An 11911-nucleotide genomic window follows, 5' to 3' on the forward strand; every position below is an offset into this window, starting at 1 on the left:
AACCACGGAGACCATTCTGGCACTGTGGGGCCTTCTGAAATTAAGGGGTGGCACCAAGTGACACCAAGGACATCACTGTGGCACTGCTGGGCCATATGGTTCCAAGGGGCTGGTGTGGAGCAGCAGGGCTGTGTGGAACCAAGAGGCCATTGCTGCATTACAGGGCCCTGTGCAGCCAAAGGGCCCTTGTGATCCTGCAGGGCACCGTGGATCCATGGAGACCATTGTGGCATTGCCAGGCCCCACGGAATCATGGAGACCATTGTGACACTGTGGGGCCCCATGAAACCGAAGGGCCATTGTGACCCTGCAGGGTCTCATGGAACCAAGGGCTCATTGTAATACTGCAGTAGCAAGGAGAACATTGTGACACTGTGGGGCCCCATGGAACCAAGGGGACATGGAACAGATCTGGCTGCTCTGGTCCTCCCGGGGGCCACCTGGAAAGTTTGACTGATCCTGGCGAGTTGAGGGTTTCTTCTCATCAGCCATTGGAGCACTGGTGCCCTGTGCTTTCCTTCCTTGAGAAAAGAACCATTCCTCTTTCCAGGTGCCTATGGCTGAAATTGGTACTCCGTCTATAAAGTTCCCTGTACAGAAAGGCAGTCCCAGCCAGAATCTGCCAGGACAGACAGCTCTGGCTGGCCTTGGCCTCCTGCAGGCTGTGTTTCATTTGCCACCAAACACTGGGGCTCCGTTCGTTCCTTCTTATGGAAAATAACTGCCCTTCTTGTCTGGGGGCCAGGGCCAAAATTTGGATTTAGCCTCCCAAATTCTATCTTGCCTAGGATTGCTCCCAGACAAAAGTAGACAGAACAGAGAGATCTGGCTGGTCTTGTTCTTTCGGTGCTTTTCTTAGACTACAAGCTGAAAGTTTTGATTTCCCAAATGTTGGAAAGGGCCCAGATATCTCCCCAAGTGGTATTTGGAGAACTCAAGCACATGAATACTGTACAGGGACAAAGGAGCTCTGTGCTCAGTGGGATGGAGACTGAAGACAGCAGAGGAGAGCCCTGTGGGGGATTGAAGGCTGGTTTCAGAGATGGTGGATCCCTTTGAAGTACTAGAAAACAGCAAAAGAAAGTCATCTAAGTCTTTGTGCGACCAGGCAGAGGCAGGCAGGATGCAGAGCTGACAGCAAAAGAAGGAGCAGCGAGGTGGGGCAGCCGGGGGATGGCGACAGCCTGCAGGGACAGAGGGCAGGGCATGGACACTGTAGGACAGCCTGGGCTGCACAGGGCACAGGGATGGGCAGCAGCTGAAAGGCCCTGCCAGAGCCAACTGCTGCAGCACTTGGGCCATGGCTGCTGGCCCTGGGCCTGAGGCCAGCAGGGGACAAGTAAGCCTTGCTGTGCTGGGGCCTCATTGCCTCCTTGTCCCTGCTCAGCAGCCTGGCAGGGGCTGCCCCATGGTCCTGCCCTTGGCATTGCACATCCCCAGAGCCCAGTGGCCCGGGAAGAGCCCTGAGCAATGAGGGAGGGACAGGATCTGCCTTGCCAGGGGCTGGGGCTCAGGCCTTGGCCCTTTGCAATCCTGAAACACATCCAGATTTGCTCAGCATCTAAAACATATTTCCTTAGCTTGTTCTCACCTCTCATCACTACTTCCAGTGTTAGGCTCTAACTGGAATCTGGGGACAGTTTCACAGTCATGTCCCTCAGTGGGATCCATTAAAACTTCAAGAAACTTTGGATTTTACTCTGACTTTGAGTTCTTGAGAAGTTTTTTGAACACTTTCTCAGGGACTGAGTTTGATGTAAACAACATCAAAGCCCTGAGGGGGTCATAAATCTCTTTGTGCTGTGTCTGTGCTGCTGAACTGGGCTGGGCTTCTGGTGCAGTGGGAGCTCCAGGCCACCAAGAAAAACTTCAAAAAGTCATTTCTGCTGAGGAGCAGTTTCTCTTCCAGCCCAGCAGGGCTGAGGGCACTGCCTGCAGGCACTGAGGGGACAGGAGCCAGGCACAGACAGGCTAAAGGCAATCAGGACTGGGAAGACATTGAGCTGAGACTTCACTTGGAGAAACATCTTCACAGCCCTGGACATGGTGAGTGTGTGGGTGCAGGGCAATGTCCCTTGTGCTCCTGGAAGGATCTACTGGAGCCAGCACACCCCAGAGACTGGGGGATGTGTCAGGAGGAGTCTCCCAGATACTCTGAGGCACAGGAGGAGGAGGAGGAGGATGTGCTGCAGAGTGGGGCTGTCCTGGGCACCATCAGAGGGACAGGGCAGGATGGCTCCTGCTGCCAGGAACAGCTGCAGGGGCTAAAGCTGGGCCTGCAGCCAGGGCTGCCCAGGGCTGTCCTAAAGAGCAGCTCCTGCAGCCCTCAGGGCTCTTGGCCAGCCCAGGGCATGTGCCACCTGCCAGGGACAGCTCTCAGCCTGCCTGGCAGCTCCCCATGGACTGTGGGGAGAAGTTGGAGGGGGAAGGAGCCACCCGCATCAGGACAGATTCCTCCTGCTGTGCAGATGGTGCTGCATGGCCAGGGCTGCTCTCGGCTTTCTCCTGAAGGGAAGGGAAAGGGGTTGTCAGGTGTGTCTGTGTCACTGAGATGCCTGCACTGTCCCACTGGGCATCAGCAGATCTGCCTCACATCTCCGTCAAGAAGTGCCTCCTCACCCTCCTCTGCCTACAGACAGCAGCAGCAGCACCTTGACTTGCAGCATCTCAGTTTGTCTGAGCGGCCCTTAAGGCCCTGCTGGCAGGGAGATGCCCCTGGGCAGTGCCCTGTGCTGGAAGGGGTGTAAGGGCAGAGCTGAGCCTCCAGGGTTGGGCTGGGCTCTGGGAGCATTGGCAGGGACAAGACGTGGATAGAGAAAAACAGCACCCAGTAAGCACAACTGCAGGCAGCAGAGAACCAGACCAACCCTGGATATCCTTCTCTGTCTAGTTGCATGGGAAAAAGAGGGTGGTTTGGAGAAAATGATTTTTTGCTGGAGTCTTCAAAAATTCCACTTATTTTTCAAGCATGTTTCATGTTTAGCCCCCCTGAAATAGAGAGAGGTGTAATAAATAAAGGGTCCCTGTGTGGGTCATGCAAGTCTGACTGCACTGGGGCACAGGTAGCCCAGTTTTCCCTCTGGACTCCTCAGTGTTCAGGCTGAGAGCAATGCTAAGATGAGGCAGGAATTCAGCAGCACAAACCTGAGCTCAAAATAGAAATGTTTACTGAAGTTAACCACACAGGAATAGAAATTGTTGTGAGGGAATCCCTAAAACAGTCCCATAGGACTGAATCAAAGATGATTGATCCCAACTTGTCAATGTCTCCTTTCAACAGTCCAAAATGCCCAGAGTGAAAAAATGTCCAACAGCAGCTCCATCAGCCACTTCCTCCTGCTGGCACTGGCAGACACGTGGCAGCTGCAGCTCCTGCACTTCTGCCTCTTCCTGGGCATCTCCCTGGCTGCCCTCCTGGGCAACGGCCTCATCATCAGCACCGTAGCCTGCGGCCAGCACCTGCACACCCCCATGTTCTTCTTCCTGCTCAACCTGGCCCTCACTGACCTGGGCTGCATCTGCACCACTGTGCCCAAAGCCATGCACAATTCCCTCTGGGACACCAGGAACATCTCCTACTCAGGATGTGCTGCTCAGGTCTTTTTCTTTGTGTTTTTCATTTCAGCAGAGTATTTTCTCCTGACCATCATGTGCTATGACCGCTACGTGTCCATCTGCAAACCCCTGCACTATGGGACCCTCCTGGGCAGCAGAGCTTGTGCCCACATGGCAGCAGCTGCCTGGGCCAGTGGCTTTCTCAACGCTCTGCTGCACACAGCCAATACATTTTCCCTGCCCCTGTGCAAGGGCAATGTCCTGGGCCAGTTCTTCTGTGAAATCCCACAGATCCTCAAGCTCTCCTGCTCACACTCAAACCTCAGGGAACTTGGGCTTCTTGCTCTTAGTGCCTTTTTAGGTTTTGGCTGTTTTGTGTTCATTGTTTTCTCCTATGTGCAGATCTTCAGGGCTGTGCTGAGGATCCCCTCTGAGCAGGGACGGCACAAAGCCTTTTCCACCTGCCTCCCTCACCTGGCCGTGGTCTTCCTGTTTATGAGCACTGGCATATTCACCTACCTGAAGCCTCCCTCTGTCTCCTCCCCATCCCTGGATCTGGCCCTGTCAGTTCTGTACTCGGTGGTGCCTCCAGCCCTGAACCCCCTCATCTACAGTCTGAGGAACCAGGAGCTCAAGGATGGTCTGAGGAAAATCATCATGAACACGTTTCAGAAGGAATAAACCCCCATTCTCCTGTATAACTCTTTCGGTGTTGCTCATTAATGCCCACTCTGTGTCTTGTGGGGTTTTTTGCTGTCACAGGTATTATATTTTTGAGTATTTGTTAACTGTGAAATTTTTATCTGTACCTTTTTTACTTCACTATTCACATTCCTAGTGTGAACCACAGGCTATATAACCCAGGGGTTGTACTACATATGTGCTTACACAAATTAAAGAACTCGGTATTGCTGTGTTTGCCTGACATCTTTCCTCCCTGGGTACTCTGGAGCTGCAGGGTCTGTTCCTCTGGGAATATCTAGGGTGAAAAGGGATGCTCACTGCTAGGCACCCCCAGGGCTTCTGCTCCATAACCTCCACTTCCTTCACTTCCACACTCCCCTTCAGAGCCTCTGTGTTGGTTTAAGGCCTCAGGGCTCTCTCACTTCTGTCCCAGTCCTGCTGTGTGACTGTGCAGGGACAGGCCATGGACTCTGCAACAGCATTTCCATCATGCAAGGGCATCTCCCCAGTGCAGGGCCTGAAAGCTTCAACCTCCTTCCCAGTTTGCTCTCAAGGATGTTCCCAACACAGCACCCTGGAGAGGAGAACAGCAGTGACAGCCAAAGTGTGGCAGTGTTCAGGGAGGGACTGTCCCAGCAGTGTCCCTGCAAACCCAGTGCTGCTTCCAGCAGTGCCTCTCACCCCAGGGCACAGAGGTTGCTGTTCCCTGCCTGGAGGGACATCAAGTGAGCGGGTCAGGAGTCTGTGTTTGCAGTGGAGGGACATTCCACAGCCCTGAACATTCTCTGTGTGTATGTGGGGACACAAACCCAGTGAGCACAAACACCTTCAGCTGTTTCTGGAGTTTCCATAGTGTAACATCCCCTGGGAACCCCTGGATGCAGGGCTGGGATGAGCTCCTGTGCCCAGAGCTCCCTGTGACCATCTCTCTGTCCATGGAGCATCTCAGGCAGGGGAAGGGCAGAGTGACACCTGCAGGGCTGAGGTCCCTGCCAGGCTCTGGCAGTGGCAGAAGAGCCCAGGTGCCCCTGCCCTGCTGCAATGAACTCTGTGTGTGTGCCAGGGAAGGACTCGTGTCCCTGGACACCCCTGGGGCTCTGAGCAGGGCATGAGCTCAGTAGTGGGCACCTGACAGAGCCCTGACATTTCTGGGGGTGCCCATAAGAGCAGAGTTGGGCAAGGTGGCTGTGGTTAAACCCCTCTGGGCATCCAGTGACAACAGAGGGTCTCTGTCACTGTCCCTCCTTACACAGAAAACAGGACAAAATAAGGTGAACAGTTGTAGGTCACTATAAAGAGAGATTCATGTCAGGGGGACTACAAAGCAAGAGCCAAATGCAGAAGCAAGGAAAACCATGGAGAGACAAGAATTCAGCGCAAGAATTCAACACGTCATAATTGATTCAGAAGACAAGTGTATTAATACAGAAAATGCAGAGGCGCTCTTATCCCCCTCATGTCCCTGCTAATCAGGACATCCCATGGATTGGAGGATCCCTTGGGTCAGTCCATCCCAGCTGTCCCATCCCTGTGTCCCCAAGAACACTTGCCCCTCCTCCAGTCTATTGGTTTAGGGGTTGCAGAGATGTCTCATGTAGGGCCAGCCCTGCACAGGAGCAGCCAAAGCCTTGGGCTGGGACCAAACCCACTCCAACTCCAACAGCCAAGCACAGCAGGACAGGGGCTACTCTGGGCAAAGGGAACTCTATCCCAGCCACACCCAGGCCAAGGGGGCTCAGGAGGCTCTTCCCACCTTTGTTGTTCCCCAAATCAATGAATCTATTCCTTGGAGAGCTCTTTGAAGACAGAATTGACAGACAGGCAGAGTAGAGCTATAAAATGCACCAGTACAAACACAGCAGCTCCTGTGAGCAATGAACCCTCCAGGGCAGTGCTGTGGCAGGAGAAGCACCCAGGAGGAGGAGGATGAGCTCAGTGCATGTGTGTGTGTCCCAAGGCACAGAGGGTGACAGTCGGCAGAGGTCAGGGCAGGGCTGGCTGTGGCAGGGCAGATCCAGGGGCAGTGAGATGGGAGTGTGCAGCCTGCAGGGACACAGCAGCAGCTGTGGGACAGCACAGGACAAGCTGTGCTGGACATGGCCAAGGGCCCTGGCAGGGCTGGCAGTGCCCAGGAGAAGCCAAGTCTTGGTGCCCTGGGGCACATCAGGGTCTGTGCCAACAAGGGCTCTGAGGAGACACCTTGTCCTGAGCAAGACTGGGCACTGTTACTCCTTGTGCTGCCTTCAGCATCCCCCCACATCCCAGTGGCCTCAGGGATCTGCTGGGACCAGTCCCTGGGGAGCCTTGGTCAGGAATGGCCCTGGGAGGCTCCTTCATGATCCCAGGGACTGCAGGTTTTTCAGAGAACTTTGGGCTTTGCTTTTGCTCTGAGAACTTTGTGCAACCAGGCCCACCAATTATCTCCTCCAAGGAGTTTAGGAAGAACTTCTGTTGGTGATGAACCTCAGTGGGACTGACACTGAAACTGTATGAAAAACAGAAACTCCCCAACATCTACTCAGTGCTGGAGAATTTAGGCATTACTTTATTCTGACCAGGATGTTATTGTGGCCAGCATATGCAATAGAAATCATTCCGCCCACATGTGCCTTTTTTGTGCAGTGAAAATCATTCCATCACACATGTTTTTTTACTAGGCTTTTCACATATTTATACAGACAAAACCCAAAGAAATTCATGTTACATTGAAGAAATTAATTGATCTAAATTCTTAGTATTTGATCTCCTGTCAGTTATTGATCCCTTTGCCTTTGATGTGAATTAGGCCCTCATTCTTTGATTGTCTTACCAGTCTTTTCCCAGACCAGGTGTCTTCAACCACATTGCAAGTGATGTTTGTCAATGCTCGTTTACCTCCTGTGTATCTTCTGATTACTCCCAGTCTGTAGATGTTGAACCCATCAGGCCTCACCCAACCTTGGTGAACAGAGTCTTTTGAAGAGAAACTTCAACTGCCCACCTCCTGGGCAAAGGCAAACAAACCCCTGACAGATGTTACATTTAAAAAACCCTAATAGTTGTATCATTTGCAACAATTCCATTAGGTTCAGTGTCATAATGCTCTCCTTGGATCCATGAGGCCCCACAGTACTACAACTGTCCCTTCATTCCAAGAAGCCCTGAAGTGTCACAAAGGTCTCTACAATTCCATGAGTCCCCACGGTGTGACAATGCCCCCTTGGTTCCATGTGTCCCACACTGTTACATGACTCCTTAGTACCATGGAGTCTTGTAGTGTCACAATGGTCTCCTTGGTTCCATAGTGCCACAATTGTCACAATTTCCATGGTACCACAAATGCCCCTTGTTCCCACAAGGCCCCACAGTGTCACAATGGCCCCTTGCTGCCGTGACACTGTGTAATGTCACAGTTGTCTCCATGATTCCATACTGCCCTGCAGTGTCACAATGCACCACTGGTCAATGAGGCTCCAGTGTCACTATGGCCCCTTGACTCCATGGACTCTCACAGTGTCACTGTGGTCCCCTTGGTCCACAAGGCTCTGAATTTCCACAATGGCTCTTTGGTTCCATGAGGTTTGGTACAGTCACAATTCACTCCTTGGTTCCACGAGGCCCTGCTGATTCACAGTGCCCATGATCCCATGAGTTTCCATGGAGCCACCACCATATCTTTGGATCTGCATTATCTCAATGATCTCCTTGATACCATCCTGCCCCAATGTCTCAGTGGCTTTTTGGTTTCAAGATTTTCCACAGTGCCACAATGGTCTCCTTGGTGCCATGAGGATACAGAAATTCCACATAAACATTGAGCAATGCCTGACTAACACACCCATGAACATCTCTCTCCATTCAAATCAGGGGTTAAAGGTGAGAATGGCACCAGCAGCTTCCATCTGCAACACAGACCCAGGGAAAGGGCAGGACAGAGACTTCAGCTGAAAGACTCTGGGAATTCACAGAATCACGAGGTTGGAAGAGAACTTCAAGATCAAGTCCAGCTCCTGCCTAACACCTCCATATGGCACCAATTGCCATAACTAATCTTTTTTAAACATATAGGGATGGTGTCTCCACCAACCCCTGGAGAGATCATTCCAGAATTTTATCACATTTCTTGTAAAAGACATTTTTCCTAATATTGAACCTATATTTATCTTGGCAAAGTTTATGACTGTGATCTCTCATCCTGTCAGTTGCTGCCTGGTGAAAGAGACAAACCCTCACCTGGCTAACACCACAGTTCAGGAAGTTGTAGAGAGTGATAAGGTAACCTCTGAGTCTACTTTTCTGCAGGAGAAACAACCCCAGCTCCTTCAGCCACTGCTCACAGCACTTGTGTTCCAGACCCCTCACCACCGTTGTTGCCCTTCCCTGGACATGCTCCAGCCCCTCCTTGTCCTTCCTGAATTGGGGGGCCCAGAACTGGACACAGTGCTGTCCAACCAGTGCCCAGCACAGGGGAAGAATCACTGCCCTGGTCCTGCTGGCCACACCATTCCTGATCCAGGCCAGGAGCCATTGGCCTCTTGGCCACCTGGGCACACTGCTGGCTCATGTCCAGCCTGCTGTCCATCAGTGCCCCCAGCTCCCTTTCTGCCTGGCCACTGTACAGCCACTCTGTCCCCAGCCTGTAAAGCTGCAGGGGTTGTTGTGGCCAAAGTGCAGGACCCAGCTTTAGTTAAACCTCAAATTGATTGACTTAATCCCTGGATCCAGCTTGTCCAGGTCCCTCTTCAGAACTTCCTAACCTCCAGAACACTCACACCCAGCTTGGTGTCATCTGCACATTTCCTGATGTTGCACTCAATGCCCTCATCCAGATCATCAATGCAGACACTGAAATCCACGCTGGCTGGCTCTGATTTCTCCACCATCCTGTGGGTGCCCTGTGATGGCACTCAAGGTGATCTGTTCCATCACCTTGCTGGGCACTGAGGTCAGGCTGACAGGCCTGGAGTTCCCCAGCTCTTCCTTCCAGCCCTTCTTGGGGATGGGCTCACATTGGCACCTTCAGTCATCTGGGACCTCCCTGGTGAGCCAGGACTGATGGTAAATGATGGAGAGCAGCTTGGGAACCTCATCCAGCAGCTCCCTCATCCCCCTAGGATGGATCCCATCTGGTCCCAGAGACACCTGTGAGCATCTGAGTGGCTCAGCAGGTCCCCAGCTGCTTCCTCCTGGATTTCAGGGATTCTGTTCTGCTCCCCTTCCCCATCGACCAGGTCAGGAGATCACTTGTCCTGAGGACAAAATGTCTTACACTTGAAAACTGAGGCAAAGAAGGGGTTAAGTTCCTCAGACTTTTCTTCATCTTTGGTAACCATATCTTTGCCCAATAAGGAATGGAGGTTCTCCTTGTCCCTGCTTTTCCTGCTGAAGTGTTTACAAAATAAGTTATTTTTATCCTTCACAGACACCGCCAGGCTATATCCTAATTGAAGTTTCACCTCTTATTTTTCTCGATGACCTAACCACATCTATAAACACTTCCTGAGTTGCCTGCCCTTCTGTCCAAAGGTGATGCAGCCTCTTTTATCCCTGAGTTCCATGCCCAGCCAGACCAGTTATTTTCATTGTTAGCTGACTTTTGGCACATGGGACAGGCTGTTTCTGCTCCCTCAAGATTTCGTTCTTGAAGTGTCTCCATCCTTCCTGCAATAGTTTGCTTTTAAAGACTGTTTCCCTTAAAAAAATCAGCAGACCTCAGAGCGGCACCTGGGGGTCCAGGAGGGCACTTGGAGGTCACGGAGGAGAATCTGGGACCCTTCGGGGTCCGGGCGGGCACTGGGGGGGGCTCTGACAGGGCTCTCTGTGGCGCAGGGGATGATGGGAGTTGTAGGCACGGGTATAATGCAGTTTAAAGGAGCTGCGGAGCATCATGGGAGCTGTAGGCATTGCTGCAATGACTCCATGGGAGGTGCGGAGCATGATGGGGGATGAAGTCTCAGCTGGAAAGGCGTTTTACCGGAACCGCGGAGCATGATGGGTGTTGTAGTCCCGGAAGTAGATCTTGCGGATAGTTTGGGGTCCGGGAGGGCACTGCGGGGACACTTTTGCCTCTGAACGGCGACTTGAGGTCCTCATGGCAGGACGTGTACGGTTCGAGAGAGGTTGGAGAGATCTTAGGGAGCTCTAACCGGGCTCTTTAGGGCACGGGGCATGGGAGGAATTTTATGCAACTGACTGGGTTATGAGGTGCTCTGAGCTCGCAGGGGATGGCAGGAGATGAATTCCCAGAAGTGCCTGTAACGGGCATCTGTGGGCTTGGGAGCATTCAGGGGATTCAGGGACGTTTTTGGGAGGTTCCCAAATGGGCACTGAGGGGACACTTAGGGGTCCTGGAGGTTCTGGAGGAAATCTATTGGACATATGGGGGGGGAGTACCGGGGTTCTGTGGATCGCAGGGCATGACGGGTATTTTAGTCCCGGCTCCATTGGGGCTCTGGGGGGCCGTGGGGCATGACGGGAGTTAGAGGCAGAAAGGAAAGATGGCGCTGGCTCCAGGCACCACCCCTGAGGCCCCGATCCCCGATGCTGAACCTCCTTGGGCTGGCACACACCTGAGGAGTGTGTCTGTTTTCCATAGGGAAAATTAAGAGTTTTAGATTGCATCAAAAATAACAAAAAGGAAAAATTCCTCTTTCCCTGAGAGCAGCCAGCTATCCAATCAAAGCAGATCCCAGGTGAGTGAGGACAGACAGGATGGGGTTGGGAATGTGGATCAGGATTGTCCACACTGGGTCAGAGCTCAAGGCACAGCTTCTCTGAGCAGGCCAGACCACCTGGGGAGAGACCATGGATCAATATCAATCACAGAATGCTGCAATCACCTCTGCTTTAAAGGGAATAGTTATAAAATCCATCCTTTAAAATAGGAACAGATATTTTTAAGAAGCATTTCGAAGTATTTTTCCATAACTATTGTAGGAAACGTTTCTAATGAAGTGCACCAGGCCAGAGGGAAATTAAGGCAGAGCCATTGTTTGTTGGAAAACCTCTCAAGAACTCCAAGTGAGAATCAAACTCCAAAGTTTCTTCAAGTTTTAATGGTTCCCAGGGCGGAACATGAGTGAGAAAGTGTCCCCAAGCCACAATCAGAGCAGAGAACTGGAGGCAGAGCTGACAGGTGGGGACAAAGAGAAGCCAAGTCTTGGTGCCCTTGGTCTGTGCCACCGAGGGCTGTGAGGAGACACCTTGTCCTGAGCCACTGGGGCCTCCTGGTTCAGCCCCAGCAAGGCTGGGCACTGTCACCCCTTGTCCTGCCCTCAGTGTCCCCCCAACATCCCAGTGGCCTCAGGGATCTGCTGGGACCAGTCCCTGGGGAGCCTTGGTCAGGAATGGCCCTGGCGGCTCCTTCATGCTCCCAGGGACTGCAGGTTTTTCAAAGGACTTTGGGTTTTGCTTTTGCCTTGGAGTCCCTGAGAGCTTTGTGCAATCATGGCCTCCTATTATCTGCTTTAATTAGTCTCTTGAGAGCCTTTGTCAGTAACAACACTCAGTGGGGCTCATTAATGTTTTAAGGTATTTCTGCTTTCTAAGGTACTTTTCTTTTTCCTTTCTTCTCTGAGTCTCTGAGAGGTTTTTGGCCAATCATGGCCTCCAATTCTCTCCTCCAAGGAGTCCATGAGGAGCCTGTGTTGGGGATGGACCTCAGTGGGACCCATTAATGCTTTGAGACATTTTG

At 52.3% G+C, this 11911-nt stretch overlaps 1 protein-coding gene across 1 annotated transcript; it reads left to right on the forward strand.

Annotated features, from left to right (window-relative positions):
• Positions 1-1961: 1961 nt before the first annotated feature.
• On the forward strand, positions 1962-4236 carry LOC306815473 (olfactory receptor 14C36-like; the record flags this gene model as incomplete). The annotated part of the gene is made up of 2 exons (XM_079332028.1): positions 1962-2046; positions 3281-4236. The coding sequence occupies exon 2, from the start codon at positions 3304-3306 to the stop codon at positions 4234-4236; it is 933 nt and encodes a 310-aa protein (XP_079188154.1). The 5' UTR covers positions 1962-2046; positions 3281-3303.
• Positions 4237-11911: the final 7675 nt, after the last annotated feature.

The sequence above is a fragment of the Erithacus rubecula genome (genome assembly GCF_903797595.1).
Source record: "Erithacus rubecula genome assembly, contig: scaffold_138_arrow_ctg1, whole genome shotgun sequence".
NCBI lineage: Eukaryota > Metazoa > Chordata > Aves > Passeriformes > Muscicapidae > Erithacus > Erithacus rubecula.